At 42.9% G+C, this 18,642-nt stretch overlaps 1 protein-coding gene across 1 annotated transcript in view; it reads right to left on the reverse strand.

The window, feature by feature from the left end:
* The window catches only part of cfap157 (cilia and flagella associated protein 157), a 33,077-nt gene extending 18,536 nt beyond the window's left edge, over positions 1-14,541 (reverse strand). Inside the window, exons 1-4 of the mRNA XM_020521464.2 lie at positions 14,242-14,541; positions 5,431-5,702; positions 2,284-2,437; positions 206-473 (exon numbers count right to left, since the gene is read on the reverse strand). Coding sequence (XP_020377053.2) covers positions 206-473; positions 2,284-2,437; positions 5,431-5,702; positions 14,242-14,528 — 981 coding nt within the window. The 5' untranslated portion in view covers positions 14,529-14,541. The remainder of the gene's footprint in view (positions 1-205; positions 474-2,283; positions 2,438-5,430; positions 5,703-14,241) is intronic.
* Positions 14,542-18,642: the final 4,101 nt, after the last annotated feature.

Raw genomic sequence — 18,642 nt, forward strand, 5'->3', positions numbered from 1 at the left:
TAGATCTTTCAAAAAGCAGGCACAAGCAATGATAGGCCAAATGGCCTTTTTTCTACACTCCTTTAAGAACCAGACCTCTTTGACCAAATGTAGGGTCAACAACCTTTCTCTATGTTGAAGGAGCAGCATGAGTGTATGATATTGCTAGTGTGAACTAAGCAGCCCACCACTGCATGGAAATATTCCTTCCGGAAGTATATCAAACCTTCAGGTTGCTGAAATTTTTTTTGGCCAGTTCTTTCTGACTGTCCTCCAAGATATGAATGGTTCGCTGTTGCTTCTTTGCTTCTGATTTCAAATCATCATTCTCCTTTATTATTTTTACGCTTTTGTCCGATATTTTTCCCAGCTTGTTGCTGATGGATGCATTTTCACGGATGGCCCTTTTTGTTGTCTCTGCCACCTGTTTTTTTGAGATGCGACGGAATTCTGCAGCCACAGCATTCACTCGGGAAACCAATTCCTTCTTTAACCTACAAGAGCAAGGCAATGGTTTAATAATTACAGATCTGACCCTTACTTTCTGCTGAATAAAGTTGATGTCCTTTCACTAGTTGGCCGAATTAATTCCAGTAGAATCAAGGCCCTTGAACTAGGGAAAGGAAAAAAATAAATAAGCTTCCCGCTTTCTGATCCCTGTCCAAGACTCATGCTACAAAATACAAGTAGATATTAGATAAGGACAGTGTTACCTGCTTTGTCCTTCCCACTTACCACCATCAAAGCATGTTTTGAGACTTACCACCAAGGCTCACAAGAGACAACTGGCCAAAAAAATATGTTTGTCAAACTATTCCTCAATGAGGGTTTAGAGACTAGAAGTTGGATTGTACTGCACTGGTTTTACATGCAGTTATGAGCCAACTCAAGACACATTGGGACAGATGATGGTGCAGGTTCATTCTCTGTTAAGGTGTGTGATTTGTCATGTCGATTAAGCTATCTTCGTAGACATCCACGGTGTGTACCCAAAACCAGCATTAGGCATTTCTCATACTCCTACGAGGGCACGATACCTTTTTGAAGCACCCTTTGCAAATTACTAACCACTGCCTCATACTGCAATTATTCATTTTACAAGCTACGCTGAAACAACCAGTGTTCCTTGGAGACTAGGGTAGGTGCAGTGTTGCAATGGGATCAAACTATCTGATCTTTTCATAGAGGCTTATAGACCTGCTCTACTTCCACAATACGCAGGTTTGTTTTTGTTTTAAGTAAAAATTTGCTTTTTATGTGGTGCATTTAATACAATTTTTTACAAAAAATCTTATTATGACAGTGATTTTAAGACACCCATGGGCAAAAATGAATAGTGGAATATGTTGGAAAGGCGTATAGTTTATTATAGGCTTGGCTCAAACCAGCCAGTCTCTGATCAGATGCAGCATGTCACCACACCAGTTATTCCTGCCATCTTCTCAAGTGAAACTGGCAATTTACTGTCAACTGATGAGTAATGCAAATGTGGTAAGTTGTCTCTACATCACTGGGGACAATGGAAAACATTACATAGGATTCTCATTCCTAAACATACTGAAGATATAAGATGAGGACACAATCTGACTGATATATTTTTTCTAAATTCACTCGTGGGACATGGGTGTCACTGGCTGGCAGCATTAATTGCCTGTTCCTGGTTGCCCTTGACAAGGTGGTGATGAGCTGCCTTCTTGAATTGCTGCACTCCATATGATGTAGATAGATCCACAATGCCATTAGGGACAGAAGTCCAGGATTTACCCAACAACAGTGAAGGTACAGATGATGATATATTTCCAAGTCTCACAGTTAAACGATTTGTGAACACTGACTATCTATTCTCATAGTTGTGAAGTGATACACTTTGAGATAGAAAGAGGGAAGACAGTACAAGATAAGTAATACAATTCTACAGGGTGTTCAAGAACAGAAAGACTTTGTGCACAGGCACAAATTGTTGAATGTAGTAGGCCAGGTTGAGAAATTTGTTAAAAACTTTCAAGATCTTGGACTTAATAAATGGGGGCATAGAGTATAAAAGCAAGTAAATTATGATGGACCTTTACAAACCACTAGTTCAGCCACAAGTGAAGTACTGTATCCAATTCCAGGCATCTTAAGTCCAGGTAGATGAAATTAGCTATTGCATAATTCAACGGGTCAAATGACCTCCCTCTATACTATAACCATTCTGTGATTCTGAAAGTAAACAATTTGCAGGCTGCCAAGGGCTGCTAATATCTTTGGAACAGCCCCCTAACAAAACTCTACACTTTTAGGTCAGAAAATAAAATGTCTTACCTATCTTTATCCACCACTGCCCTCCGTTCCAAGTCATAAATAATCTCATTGTGCTCTTCCTCCTGACGCTTTAACTGTTCTTCAAGTGAAGCAAACCTCATCATCAATTCTTCCTTCTGAATTCGAAACTCTTCAAGTGCATCCAGCTTCCCAACTGTAAAATAGAAGTGAAAAAGACAGAATAGCAACTCTCTATTTAAATATGCCAGAAACTCAGATTGTGGCATTGTGCAGTCCTGCGTTAGCAGACATGGATATTAATCTGTCGTAATTAGTTGTTTACTTTTTCATTATTTTTGCTGAGTGTCATAGTAAGCCAGACTTCCCTTTAGGGAGGGAAGTAACAACACTGGTAACTCCTATCTGCTCTTAGACACCAGGATGTAATGGAGCTGATGGGGTGTCACCCTCTGGCTGGGAGCCCCATGTCACCTCCTTCAGGGAAGGCGCTGAATTAAATCATAGAATCATACAGCACAGAAACAGGCCCTTCCGCCAAATTCATCCATGCCAACCAGGTTTCCTAAACTGAACTAGTCCCCATATGCCTGAATTTGGCCCATATCTCTCTAAACCTTTGCAATCTATGGATGTGTCCAAATATCTTTTAAATGTTATAACTGTACTCGCTTCTACCACTTCCTTCTTCCATACACACACCACCCTCTGTGTGAAAAAGTTGCCCTTCAGGTCCCTTTTAAATCTTTTCCCCCTCACCCTAAACCAATGCCTTCTAGTTTTGGGCTCCCCTACCCTGGGGAAAAGACCTTGGCTATTCACCTTATCTATGCCCCTCACGATTTTATAAACATCTGTAAGGTCACCCCTCAGCCTCCCACGTTCCAGGGAAAAAAGTCCCAGGCTCTCCTTATAACTCAAACCCTCCAGCCTAAAGAGCATCCCTGTAAATCGTTTTTGCGCCCTTTTTAGTTTAATAGTATCCTTCCTCTAGCAGTGCGACCATAATTGTATGCAGTACTCCAAGTGTGGCCTTACCAATGTATTTCTTTGTAAAGCATATTTGCACTTTAATGTAATACAATCATTTGCATTTATATTGTAACATATGAAAAAGAAATAGGCCATTCAGCCCTTCAAGCCCACCCTGCCATTCTCTGAAACAATGGCCGATCATTCACTTCAACACCATTTCCCTGTTTATCCTTGTATTGCTTGATGTTTTTAAAACATGGAAGCTACCAACCTCTATCTTGAATATATTCAATGACTAAGCCTTCTAGAACAGAAGATTTCAAAGATTCACCACCCCTCTGAGCAAAGTAATGCCTCCAATACTTAGTACTGAGTAGTGCCACTGGGCTTATAACTTTACAAAATGTGGGTGTTTCCAAGATCAAGGATCCCCAGGGACAGAAGTCCCACTCATTGAGACCTCTACTGAATTGGATCCACTAGAGAGGCAGTGTCTGTTGCTGATATGATGCACACCTGAGGTCTAGCATCATTGCTGGGTCCTAGGGAACAGATAAGCAGTGTTGGGATGGGAGTCGGGATGCAGGTCAATGATGGGAGGGACTCAGCAATGAGGATGATGGTGATTTGTAGCAGCCCTCCCACTTCCCAATGCCTGGTGCCCAAAATCAGGTACTGTGTGTCTTTGATCAAGGATCACGCCTCTGCCCGACCCCCCCAGCCCAGGATCACATAAACAACCCCGCATAAGTTGGCTCTTGTTACGCACTCCACATGATAAGTTCCCTGCCTGTCACTGGGTTCATGATAATGGCAGCAGCATGAAGTTATTCAGTGAACATTAACTGTCCACATAAGGGCCTCAAATGACAGTGGGTCTTCCCATCAAAGTCTAATCGGAGTGGAGGTGGGAAGGCAGCAGAGTGTCCATTCCCCTTGATTAAATATCTCTCAGCACCAAAGCTGTCACAGGGGAAGTGGCAAGACTCTATCCAGTGCCACAGGTCAATGTCCTTTCTTCAGACATGTGAAATGTTAGGATGTAACAGGTTTTAAGCAAGTAGAAAGGCAGGGAAAGGGAACTGGGGCGCAAAGAAGGAAAAGAAAGGTCCGTGATCGGTCAGCTCGCAGGGGAAATCGAATAAGTAAAGGCTTGATGATGTAAGTCAAAAAGGGATGATGGTAATGAGGCAACTAATATAATAAAAGATGAGATGCAGATGGTAATAATAGAGTCATTAGACCATCAGCTGCTGTTGAAAAAGAAATGGAAGTAGTGGTTATAATTGGAAACGACTGGACTCAGAGTGCATGATTTAAATATAAGATGCTGTTCCTTGAGCTTTAGTTAAGCTTTATTAGAACAGCGCAGAAGACTGAAGACTGAAATGTTAGAGTGGAAGGTGATTGGCAATCAGAAGTTCAGGGTCATCTGTGTAGACTTAATGAAGATACTTCACAAAGCAATTACCACATCTATGACTAGACTCCTAGTGGCTAGGAGATCACATTGTGAGCAGTGAATACTACATTCCAAGATGAAAGAACACGGTTCACCAAATAACTAGGTCTATGTTGTGAAGTCTTCACCTGACAAAGGGGCTGCGCTCTGAACGCTTGTGATTTCAAATAAACCTGTTGGACTATAACCTGATGTCATGTGACTTCTGACTATAATAAGATCAGTCACAATCTTATTAAATGATAGAGCAGGCTCAAGTAGCCTACTCCTGCTCCTAGTTCATATATTCATAAACAAAGGAATTACATTCAAGTCTTAAGCCTTTTTAAAAATATTACTCAAAGCTTTTCAACATAAGAACAGGTTTAATCAGGCACAGAGGGCAGTAGATGATACAGGTTGATCTAGTACTCAAAATAATAGCACAGTAGAGGATGATGCTTTTCAACAATTATGCATATACAAAGAGGAAGACAATTCAGGCTAGGAAATTGTTAAAAAGCCACAGATAATGCTGGATGAGTTGCAGGTGCAGGTGTAGATGTAGGAAGAAACCTGACAAAGGGAGAAAAACTAAGACAAGAAGAAATCAGTTGGTAGGGCAGAAGTATGGATTTACAAAGGCAGTCCTGTTAATGATTTTGGGAATAAGTTGAATTTGCAACTATAATTATATCTGAAAAATTTCACAAAGGATATTAATTTTATTATAAAAGGTAAATAGAATTGACACAATCCCTCAACTTTTGTACCTAAAATCATATTCTCAGATGTGAGCTGATCCTTGGTTTCCTGAAACTCTTGACGTAAATGTGACAGCTGGATTTCATAGGCATCCTTCTCATTGTCTTTGGCTTGTTTCGAGCCAATTAACTTGTCGTTCAAATCAGCAATCTCATCAATTTTCTGATTCAGACACTTCTTCAGGTAGGCAATGACATCATGCAAGTCTTTGCCAAGCTGCTCATGCTTCTCAACTATGTCACTTCTTGATACTTCCAGTTCATCTAACCTCCGTTGGTACCTTAACAGTATCACAACATTATGCATTAATTAGAATCAACATAAAATTCTGACAATATTTTTCATATTCCTTATAGGATATGATATTTATAGAATATTTGAAGACTGCAATTTTTCTGATGTTCAACTGTGGACTATTAGTAAAGAAATTTGTGGCAATTACTTCACAGCTCTTTAGCAAATAAGTTAGGTGTTACCAGAAGTAATTACCATTAATCTCTCTGTAATCTTTCCTCTTTTCTTTTGAGGTTCATACAGAGACACTATTGGTATCAGTTACTTTCTTCTACTTTAGCCCAGCAGTCATTAAGTTTAGACAATGAGTGATAAAAGAGAATTGGCAGCATGACACCTAACTTCCAATATTCTATTCAAACTTAAGGTGATTTTCCAAACTGAAACTCTCCTTGTCACAAAGATCAGCTACTTCCTCGTTAGATCAACACCTGTAGCCTACCTTAGCCTTTCTTCAGCTGGAATATTTCACTGCTTCTTAGGCTATTCTTCCATTCCCAAATCTCTTTGATCTTCAACTGATCCACAACTCTGCTGACTTATGTGCTTTCCCACACCAGGTTCTACACAACCAAATGCAAGTTTTACATTGTATAATTAATGTATTACATTAAAGCCTCAAATTTAAAGTAGCCATCCTTATGTTCGAATACCTCCAATGGTCTCACTCGTTTGTATCTCTGTCAGTTAACATGGCAGAGGTCGTTGGCTTACTCGCCGAGCTGGCTGGTTATCGTACAGGCATTTCGTCACCATCATCATCAGTGCGGCCTCCTATGAGATGATGTTGCTGTACTCCGCTTGAAATTTATATGATCCGGTCCGTTAAGTTGGATTGTGTAATTTCCGGTTCTGTTCTGCATGGGTATACGGGGTCTAATTCCACATGTTTGTTGATTGCATTACAGGTTGAAAACCAGGCCTCTAGGAATTCCTGTGTGTGTCTGTGGTTGGCTTAAGGTAGGATGGTCACATTGTCCCAGTTAAGTTGATGGCCTTCATTGTCTGAGTACACTCAGATGAGGGAAAGTTCATTGTGCCATTTTGCTGCTAGCTGGTGCTCGTGTATCCTGATGGTTAGTTTCCTTCCGGTCTGGCCGATGTAATGTTTGTTGCAGTCATTGCAAGGTATTTTGTAAACTACGTTGGTCCTGCATGTTGGTCCTTCCTCCTTCTTGCTTAGTTCTGAAAAAGAGTACCTATACAAGGTACTTGCTAACAACGGATATCCTAACAACTTCATCCGCAGGTGCCTACTAGAGAGACAGTGCCAGGAGGACACAGTACGCCCATAGACACTGGCCACACTACCCTATATCAAGAATATATCAGAACTGACAATGAGACTCCTATGACCACTAAAAATCCTGGTAGAACACAAACTCATAGCCACACTTTGACAAACACTCACAAGGACCAAAAACCCCATACCCATGAATGCAGGACCAGAGTAGGTTACAATGACTGCAACAAACATTGGCCAGGCCAGAAGTAAACTAACCATCAGGATACACAAACACCAGCTAGCAGCAAAATGACACAACAAATTTTTCCACATCTCAGTGTACTTGGACAATGAAGGCCATCAATTTAACTGGGACAACGTGACCATCCTAGTTCAAGCCAACCACAGACACACACAGGAATTCCTAGAGGCCCGGTTTTCAACCCACAATGCAATCAACAAACATGTGGAATTAGACCCCATGTAGAACAGAACCGGAAATGACACCACTCAACTTAATGGACTGGATTGTACAAATTCCAAACGGAGTAGAACAACATCAACTCATAGGACGCCGCACTGATGATGTTACCTAGCATGGTGACGAAATGCCTGTACAATAACCAGCCAGCTTGGTGAGCAAGCCAATAACCTTGTCCACAACCTGAGCTACAAATCCTTGCAAGAATCTTAAAGTTACCATAAAATTTCTTAGTCCCTTTCCTATCAAATGCCCCTTGCCTTCATTCCATAATTGATGGTCGTGTTGTAGAGTTCTTCATCAAATCTCTTCACCTTCCTTTCCTCCTTGATCCCTTCCATCAAGCTTTTTGTTATCTTTCTCTTTTGTTATCCTTCTCTGGTTCAACAGCCTTTCTTATCCTTAAACCTTCTGTGAAACATTTTTCAATATTAAAGGCATTATAGACATCCAAGCTGTTATGGTTTGTTACAGAACATAATTTTGCTGTAATACAATCCTTATACAGAAGAACAATTACACTTGTGCTGCAATTACTTATACACATATTGATATATTATTTATACAAAGTAACCATTATTGTAATATTCATGCCTCAGACTATTTTCAGTTTTTATTTTACAATAGTTTATAGTTCCTGTAATACATATCATTTTACTCTAACACATTCCATATACACTTAAGTATAGTTGCTGGGGCACTTTCAGTACACAGTGAAGCAAAAAAAAACAAAAGAACTGCACATGCTGGAAATCAGAATCAAAAACAGAAATTGCTGGAAAAACTCAATACGTCTGGCAGCAGCTGTGGAGAGAAACCAGGGTTAATATTTCAGATCCATTTTAGAACTGGTTGTAGCTAAGAGGAGGTTGGTATATATGCTGAAGATAGGGTGGAAGACGGGAGAGGAGTAAATGATCGGTGGAGATGGAGCCCAGAGGACAGAACAACAATTAGGCAGACAAAGGAATGGTTAAAGGTCTCCCTGGGAGAATGAATAGCTGCTAATAAGGACCATTAGTAGCTAACAATAGGTTGGTTGTGATAACAGCCCATGTGATGACAAGGTGTGGTGTGTGGAGATTCAGTAAGGACATGGGAGAAGGTGCTCAGGCCCTAAAGTTATTGAACTCGATATGGAGTCCTGAAGGCTGTTGGGTCCCCAAGCAAAAAATGAGGTACTGTTCTTCTAGCTTGCGTTGAGCTTCACTAGAGCACGACAGCAAGCTCAAGACAAAGATGTCGGCCAGAGAATACAGTGCTGTGTTGAAGTAGCAGGCAACAGGAAGCTCAGGGTCATCTTTGTAGACAGAAGGTAAGTGTTCTGCAGAGTGGTCACCCAATCTGCATTTTGTCTCTCCAAGGTACAGCAAATCTCAGTGTGAGAAGCGAATACAGTAGACTATATTGAGCGAAGAGCAGGTAAATCACTGTTTCACTTGGAAGGTGTGTCTGGGGCCTTGGATAGTGAGGAGCGAGGAAGTAAATGGGCAGGTGTTACACCTACGATTACATGGGAAGGTGCCGTGGGGTGTGAGAGGTGTTGGAAGCTGAAAAGGAGTGGACCAAGATGTCCCAGAGTGAACAATCCCTGCAGAAGACTGACAAGGGAGGGAGAGGAATACATGTCTGGTAGTGGCATCCAGCTGGAGGTGGTGGAAATGGTGGCTTATGATCCTTTGGATGTGGATGCTAGTGGGGTGATAAGTGAGGACCAGGGGACCCTATCGCTGTTGTGGAAGGGAGGAGAAGGAGAAGAGGGGAGGGCTGAAATCCGGAAGATGAGTTGGACATAGCTGAGGGCCCTCTGAATCACGCTGGTGGGAATGCTCAGTTGAGGGAAAAAAATGGACATTTTGGAGGCTCCCTTGTAGAAGCTGGCATCATTGGAACAGCTGCAATGGAGACTGAGAAACTGGGAGAATGGAATTGAGTATTTACAAGCAGCAGGGTGTGAGGATGTATAGTCAAGATAACTGTGGGAGTTGGTGGGTTTCAGTGGATATTAGTGGCCAGTCCATCCCCAGAAATGGAAATAGAGGTGTTGAGGAAGGGAAGGGAGGAGTCAGAGATGGACCATGTGAAGGTGAGAGCAGCATGGAAACTGGAAGTGAAATTGATAAACTTTTCCAATTCCAGATGAAAGAGGGAAGTGGCACCAATGATGTCATCAACATACTGGAGAAAGAGTTGTGGGTGGGGGCCTGAGTAGAACTGGAACAAGGAATGTTCCATGTACCCCACAAAGAGACAGTCATGACTGGGGCCCATACGAGCACCCATGGCCACGACTTTGACCTAAAGAAAGTAACAGGAGTTAAAGGAGAAGTTGTTCAAAATGAGGATGAGTTCAACCAGGCAGAGGAGGGTGGTGGTGGATGGGAACGGTTCAAGCCGTTTTTCTTCGAGGAAGCAGCTGAAGCTCATGAACTGGAAATTCTGAAACTGACGTAAAGCATTAGAAGAATTGGGGATGTAAATGTGAAGAGAAAAATTTGAGTCAAAGTAGGAAGAGATGAGTTCTGTTGGTCAGGTGCAGGCAGAAAGAATGAGTCTGTTCAGGCAGTCCTGTTTGTGGATTTTGGAAAGTGGGTAGAAGCAGGTTGTGCTGGTTTGGGGGACTATGAGCTTGGAGACAATGGACGGGAGGTGAAGCAGCAATTTACCTGTGAAATAATTCCACAGAGGCTGGTATCCCATCCCCGAGTCATCCTTTATTTACACATGTCTTTTACTACAGTACTACCTCATAGAGAGTCAGGCACCAGTGTGTCAGTATCCCTAACACTCAAGCTTTTTATGTCCGCCAGGGCTCCCTGAATGGACTGGGTCCCCAATCAGGGAATTCATATTCTATGAAGTCCAGCTGGCTGACCTCACTACAAGCACTACAGCCCTCTCCTCGAGTCTGTGGAAGCTGGACTTTTCTCTTGGAGAGCCTCCTGAGTTGTTTTAGCACCAGGCTGGGTTCCTCCAACTCGCTGTCTGACACGGGTGGAGTGTAACATATGGGAGATCGCCTCTCACACCAGGAGCACCTTGGTACTTCCACTCTCTTCTTTCAGTGTCAAGACGGCTACTTCCGTCATGTGCATCTCTGATTCGGAAGACTCAACAACAATTAATGGAGAGGGTGAGCCATGGGTTCCAGCAGCATTTCTGAAGGTTCTGAGGGGCCGGGCATGTTTTGCTCCCAGGCTGTTTGCAGATTTGTGGCTTTTATATGGTCCACATGCTTATTCAGGACTGTCTTACATACCTAACTTTTATACATCACTGGTCCTGACCTCGTGTTACCTATCCCTCTTACCCATGCGGGGCCATTGCCGTGATTCTTACACCAAACTTTGCCCCCTGTATCAGAGTGTTTCTCACTCTTGGGTCTGGCATTGGAGTTCCTGATGCCATTTCACTCTCACCCCCACGTCTAGGAAAATCAGACTTAACCTGATGCAGAGTCTTCTATCCATTAGCAACTCTGCCGGTGCATTCCCTGTAGTTGCATGTGGGGTGGGCCTCTAATCAAACAAAAACTATGATAGCTTGGTATCTATAGCAATAGCAAATTATAGCAATTTCTTCAATCCAGCCTTCAAAGTTTGGACTGCTCTTTCGTAAAATATAGAAGCTATCAATCTCTGTCCTGAATATATTCAATAGCCTTCTAGGTCAAAAAATTTCGAAGATTCACCACTCTAAGAGAAGTAATTTCTCCTTAGTACAGTTCTAATTGGCCTTATAGCACCTTCAACATATTAAAAGATTCAAAGGCTTTTCATTGGAACATTATTATTTCCTTATGTAACATCATATCAACAATTTAAAGAGCAAAAAATCCCAAGGGGTAGTTTTGAAGGAGCATCCTAAGAAAGGAGAAAACTGTAGAATCTAATTCCAGAGTTAATCATAGAATCCCTACAGTGTGGAAGCAGGTCATTCGGTCCACTGACCCTCCGAAGAGCATCCCACCCATACCCCCCCAACTATCGCTGCAATTCCCATGGCTAATCCACCTAGCCTGCACATCTTTGGACTGTGGGAGGAAACTGGAGCACCCGGAGTAAACCCATGCAGACACAGGGACAACGTGCAAACTCCACACAGAAAGTTGCCCAAGGGTGGAATCAAACCCAGGTCCCTGGCGCTCTGGTGTACCTCAAGGATCTGTTTTGGGGCCACAGCTGTTTGTCATTTTTATAAATGACCTGGATGAGGGCGTAGAAGGATGGGTTAGTAAATTTGCAGATGATACCAAAGTCGGAGGAGTTGTGTATAGTGCGGAAGGATGTTGCAGGTTACAGAGGGACATAGATAAGCTGCAGAGCTGGGCTGAGAGGTGGCAAATGGAGTTTAATGCGGAAAAGTGTGAGGTGATTCACTTTGGAAGGAGTAACAGGAATACAGAGTACTGGGCTAATGGTAAGATTCTTGGTATTGTGGATGAGCAGAGAGATCTCAGTGTCCATGTGCATAGATCACTGAAAGTTGCCACCCAGGTTGATAGGGTTGTTAAGAAGGCATACGGTGTGTTAGGTTTTATTGGTAGAGGGATTGAGTTTTGGAGCCATGAGGTCATGTTGCAGCTGTACAAAACTCTGGTGCGGCCGCACTTGGAGTATTGCGTACAATTCTGGTCACCGCGTTATCGGAAGGATGTGGAAGCATTGGAAAGGGTGCAGAGGAGATTTACCAGGATGTTGCCTGGTATGGAGGGAAGATCTTATGAGGAAAGGCTGAGGGACTTGAGGCTGTTTTCATTAGAGAGAAGAAGGTTAAGAGGTGACTTAATAGAGACATACAAGATGATCAGAGGATTAGATAGGGTGGACAGTGGGAGCCTTTTTCCTCGGATGGTGATGGCTAGCACAAGGGGACATAGCTTTAAATTGAAGGGTGATAGATATAGGACAGATGTCAGAGGTAGGTTCTTTACTCAGAGAGTAGTAAGGGCGTGGAATGCCCTGCCTGCAAAAGTAGTAGACTCGCCAACTTTAAGGGCATTTAAATGGTCATTGGATAAACATATGGATGATAATGGAATAGTGTAGGTTAGATAGGCTTCAGATTGGTTTCACAGGTCGGTGCAACATCGAGGGCCGAAGGGCCTGTACTGCGCTGTAATGTTCTATGTTCTGTAAGGCAGCAGTGCTAACTACTGAGCCACTGTGCTGCCCAATAAGGCCTATGCAGTTGAAGGAAGAATTAAAATCAAGAATTCTGGGAAAGAGAGTTGTGAATGGAAATTAAGACACTTCTGTCCAACAAATATTTAGGTGTAGGGAATTCTTGTTCATTTTGTACTGATGTGAGACATGGGACAATTTTGAATTACTTGTTGTTGCTAACGTATATGCAAAAATTGACAGCATTTTTTCAGATGATGTTGCTCAGGATAAACATGTGGATGAGCAATAGACGATGGTCCAAGGATACATCCTAGAGGGGAAAGTAGTGGCAACAGTGCAGGAGAGCCATGAGAAACCATTTCAGGCAATTCTCTGACTATGACTAGATAAGAACAGAACCAGGTGAGTGTCGCCCCAGCCAGCCAGATGACAGTGAAAGAAGCATCATAGGATGATGGTGCGGTCAATCTCACCAAAGGTGGCAGATGGATCAAGCAGATTTCTTTTACCTTGGTCACACAGGATATCATTTGTGACCTTGATAAAAGTTGTTTGGGGAATGTGGTGGGGTGGAGCTGGGGTACCTGAATGTAAACATGAAGGGGAATAAAAAGAAGCACGGATTTAGGAGTGACAAGGTCTTTGGGAGGAAAGTTTGGATACCACACCTGAGAAGAAAAAACCAACAAAACATGCAAATGACACATAGTGGTCAGACAAAAATATCTCAGAATGGAAGTCCAACATGATCAATAAGTTCATTTCCAAGTATGACTTTTTTTTGTACTGATTTTACCCTTTGGGATGGAGGTAGTCAGTGTAGAATTGATCAAAAACAGAAACTGTTGGAGAAACTCAGCAGGTCTGGCAACATCTGTGGAGATAGAAAGAATTAACATTTCAAGGCCAGTGACCTTCTTCAAAAAGGTGCCAGACCTGCTGAGTTTTTCCAGCATTTTCTGTTTTTGTTTCAGGCTTCCAACATCAACTGTTCTTTGTTTTATATCAGAATTGGTCAGTACTGGTTTGTGGAAGAGATGTGATGGTTTGAAGTATGGAGAATCAGAGTTTGTAAACGGCATCGGGGATGGGGAAGAAAGGACATTGGACCCAATGTCAGCAATGGGAGGGGGACTGGGGGTGGGGGCAGGCATAGGCACAAGCAGTTCAGTGGCTAGCACTGCTGCCTCACAGCACCAGGGACCAAGGTTTGATTCCACCCTCAGGCAACTGTCTGTGTGGAGTTTGCACATTCTCCCTGCGTCTGTGTGGGTTTCCTCCCACAGTCCAAAGATGTGCAGGCTAGGTGGATTGGCCACGGGGAACGCCGGGTTACAGGGATAAGGGGGGGGTGGGGTTGGGCGTTGGGTATGGATGGGATGCTCTTTGGAGGGTCTGTGTGGACCTGATGGGCCAAATGGCCTGCCCCCACACAGTCAGGGTTGTCTAGGTGTAGGTAGTAGCCTGTTTCTGGTGGTACAGACTTGCTCACATTCTCTGTATTGTATCAGGCCAAAAAGAGGAAGTGCTGGAGAAACTCAGCATGTTTGGGAGCATCTGTGGAGAGAGAGAGAGATAGAGAGAGAGAAAGTAGGAGGTCGGGCTCTGCATTGCTTGCAGACATTTGTTCTGGGAGGTGAGGGTAGGAACTAGCGAGCGTGCTGTGCTCCTCTCTCCACGGGCCCACACTCACTTGGTCACCTTTCTCTCCAAGTCCCTGATCTGGATCATGTACAGCTCCTTCCCCGAGAAGGTCAGCTCCGGCTTGTCGTCGGGCGGGATCCGTCCGCCGGCCTTCTCTTTCTTCTTGGCCGGCATGTTCGCCCCACTGCCGCCGGTGCCGCTCTGCCTCGCCGCTCGCCGATTGCTAGGAGACGCCGGGCCATAGCAACCGGATAATCCCGGGGCGCGTGCGCACGGGGGCTCGCCCAACCCGCCCAGGGAAAGGGGCGGTGCCGCAGAACCCTCGCGAGACCTCATCCGTGAGCACGTGGTCTTGAAGGTCCCAGGCCACGTGCCTCTCTACCCAAAAGGATACATTTGTTGGAATTGTATTCCCCCCCCAGGGTAAAGGTAAGGGTTTTTATTTTGCTGGAATTGTATTTCCCCCCCAGGGTAAACGTAAGGGTTTTTATTTTGTTGGAATTGTATTTCCCCCCCAGGGGTAAACGTAAGGGTTTTTATTTTAAAATCTTGTTAAGCAGAGTGTTGAAAGGTTAGCTTCCCTGGCCAATTTAGAATTTCCTCTTCAGGGAGGAGAGAGGAACCTCATGCTTGACCAACCTTCGCTCGTCAAGCGCACCTCAATTCATTTGGATTATTGTTCACTTAAGCATTAAGGGCTATGGAGCAAAAGCAACCATATGGCATTAGCCATGATCAACTTTAGGGTTGGGTTGGAATGCGGATTTAAGGTTAGAAACATAGAATTTGTACAGTGTGGAAGCAGGTCATTCAGCCCATCAAGTCCACACCAACCCTCCGAAGAGTATCCCCGCTCCCCATCCACCCACCCTGTAAGCCTGCATTTCTCATGGCTAATCCACCGAGCCTACATATCACTGGACAATATGGGCAATTTAGCATGGCCAGTTCATCTAACCCACATCTTTGAACTGTGGGAGGAAACTGGAGCACTTAGAGGAAATCACACAGACACAGGGAGAATGTGCAAACTGCACACAATCGCCCAAGGCTGGAGTCGAACCCAGGTCCCTGGTGCTGTGAGGCAGCAGTGCTAACCACCGAGCCACAGTGTCATCCTAAAAGAATTTAAAACACCAAAAAAACAGATCAGCCATGATCTTATTGAATGGCAGAACAGGCTTGAGGGGCTGTATGGCCAAGTCCCACTCCTGATTTGTATGTGTTAATGTTACACAACTGTTAGTATGTTCTTCTGAGGACATACCTTTATATGGGGGAGTACCTGTATTCTTTCAATGACATAGTCAGTGAATTGTATGAAGTTATTTGGACTAGAAATAACTAGATTCAGTTCCCCTAATCCAGAGGCAAATGATGCAAGTTGGAGTTTACAACTGACCATGGTGCCCAAGTTTGATGTCACATAGTCATTGGATCTCAAATGATCTCAGCTTCTAAGTATTTCAACGTTCCTGGGGCCATGTTTCAACATAAATCATCTTCTATGTAAAAGAAGAGCCTTTATCTTGGAAATCCAGCAGATATATGGGATCACCACTAGCTGCAAGTGCCCCTCCAAGCCAATCATCATCCTGACTAGAAAATATATTGCCTTTCCTTCATGGTAACTAGGTGAAAATTCCTGAACTCCCTCATTGAAATACCATGATATAATCCTACACCAAATGGACTGCAATGGTTGAAAAAGGCAGCTCACCACTACCTTCTCAATGGCAATTAAGGATGAGCTATAAATTCTGGCCCATCCAGTGAACCCCAAATCCCAATTTTAAATTGAATGTTGATTTCACTCTTTGTGCACCTTCTCTGAAGCTGTAACATTGTATTCTTTGCTCTGTTTTATTACCATAATGCACTTTGTGTGGTATGATCTGCCTGTACTACATGCAAAACAAAACTTTTTATTGTACTTAGGTACATGTGACAAAAATAATTCAAATCAAATCAATTTATCTAATGTCTTCACCGAATCCAGTATGTATTTTAGAATCCAGACTCTTGATGTCAACTTAAACCTCAGGAACTCAAGTACGTAATAGTCATTTCTGCAGATTCTGTCATTTTAATAAAAACAAGTTGTATCTTTCACCAGACTGACTGTATTTTCAGAAGAATTAGGGAGTCTGCTCCATGATGACACTGTACCTGCTTTGCTTAACATGGTCTTTGGATTTTTTGAAATAAATTGTACTTTGAAATGTTAAGAATCACGTGCACATATGCTTGAAGGTGTGTAATAACATCTCTGAACAGTTGATTAAAAACATCTAGTATTTATGTAAGTACAGAGGCTATTTAGTTGATGTAGTGTTTATCCTCCATACAACTGTTTTATAAACCTCTGTTTAACTACTGACACACCCTTTTGACGTGACATCTTGACATGATGAAAGGTAGTCTATAAATAAAGTGTTTTCCTTTCTCCTGAACATGTCACCTGGCTGAACATCTGCTTTGGCTCAATGTTAGATTTTTAACTGGTAATGCGCCAGTGATTAATGGTGCTATATAAATGCAAGATGTTGTTTTAGTCTAGTACAATATTTAACCATCATTGGAATTCCTCAGGGACTTGACTTTATTTACAGTGAGAATAAAATGCAACATTCTCCAGGATACAAGGGAAGGAGTGAAAATGGAGGGGTTGAAAAAAGACACAGGGCCATTGAATTTATGAGACTTTTATAAAACTCAGACCAGCTGAACAGTGAAAAAGTGTGGTGAAGAAGATATTAATCCATAATACGTAATGAACCCAATTCCAAAGAAATGCATGTCAAACATTTTCACAGGTTTATGGTGAAATTCAGTACACACAGAACTGTAACTCCAATACAAAACTGAGTGCACCAACGTCTCCATAACAACAGTATCTCTGAACGTCCCCTTAAGCACTTTGAACAGTGATAGCAGCTGATGATTGTCTATTTATTAACAGATCTCAATGATTCACTGAGACCATGTTCCAATGTATGCTGCAGCTGTTGAGAACTCTACACCAGGAGAGCAGGAGGAGAAGCATTTACCTGATAATCCAGGTTCAAAAAGGCACAGTTGAGACCAGGAGCACAACTCGTTTGTTAGATCCTGATGAGGAAGGTCACTTTGAGGCATTCTAGTTCATGCAGCTAGAGAAGCATTACAGGCCCTCCACCCACCCTCCGCTCTGCATCTTCCCATCCCAGCACCAGCAATTCCTTCAATGATTCTGGTCGCCACTCCCAGCTTTCTATGAAGGTGAATTTCTTGCCATCAGTCCTTAATTTGTCTAAATTCAATGTTACCTTGGGCTAATATTTCAATTACAACCCTTTCTTCTTATTATATTACACCCTGTATTGATGCCTCTTCCTAAGTGTTTCTGCTGTCTTTGAATTCAATTCCTTATTCCCCAAAGATTTAACAAGGAGAGAGATAAGAAAGTTGAATTTAAACAAATCATAGAATCCCTACAGTGCGGAAAGAGGTTGTTCGACCTATTGAGTTTGCATAACCCTCCGACAGCATCCCACCTAAACCCTGCCCGCTACCCCATCACCACAATCCTGCACTTACCACGGCTAATCCACCTAACCTGCACATCCCTGGATGGCCAGGGATTGGCATGGCCAATCCATCTAACCTCTACACCTTTGGACTGTGGAAGGAAACCAGTGCACCTGGAGAAAACCCACGCAGAAACGGGGAGAACATGCTAACTGCACATAGACAGTCATCCAAGGCTGGAATCGAATTCGGGTCCCTGGCGCTCTGAGGTAGCAGTGCTAACCACTTAACCACCATGCCATCCACATGTGGTTGGGTTTAGAATACAAAATGGCTGAAAAAAAGTGAAAAATGAATGTTTGAAAGGCTCTGTTAGAAAATGATCAGTAAAACGTTTCCTCTTCTGTCTGTAAATGTAGGCCAAGAACCAGTTAATTATTTTACCAAACTATTGTAACATCATTCTTGAGCTGCTCACTCCCTAGTTCGAGGCCAAGCATCCAACAGAGATAACAGGTGACAATCTAAATTTAGTTGTATTTGGAATTAATTCCCCCAATTCTTGAATTTTATTCCCTGCACCAATAGTAAGGCAACATCTGGGGTCTAGTGGGCATGAACCCTCTAATATCTTGGCCATGGATTATTGATAAAGCCAAGTGTACATGCAATGTGTTATTGGTTCATAAGAGCCCATTCTGCACTGTTTGTGTGGGCCAATCTCACCCACTCCCTAGCAAGGCAGGAGGTAACATAGTGGTAACATGTGATTGGACTTGTAATCCAGAGGCCACCTGTAATGCTCTGCCCATCAATGGCAATTGGGGGGAATTTAAATTCATAACTACATCTGGAATAAGTTCTAATCATTAATAAAAATAATAATTTGGGGTCAGAATCCTGCATCTCCCTCCTAATAGCACCGTTGGTGTAGCCCTTC

The sequence above is a fragment of the Rhincodon typus genome, chromosome 28, assembly GCF_021869965.1.
Source record: "Rhincodon typus isolate 14 chromosome 28, sRhiTyp1.1, whole genome shotgun sequence".
NCBI classification, from domain to species: Eukaryota; Metazoa; Chordata; class Chondrichthyes; order Orectolobiformes; family Rhincodontidae; genus Rhincodon; species Rhincodon typus.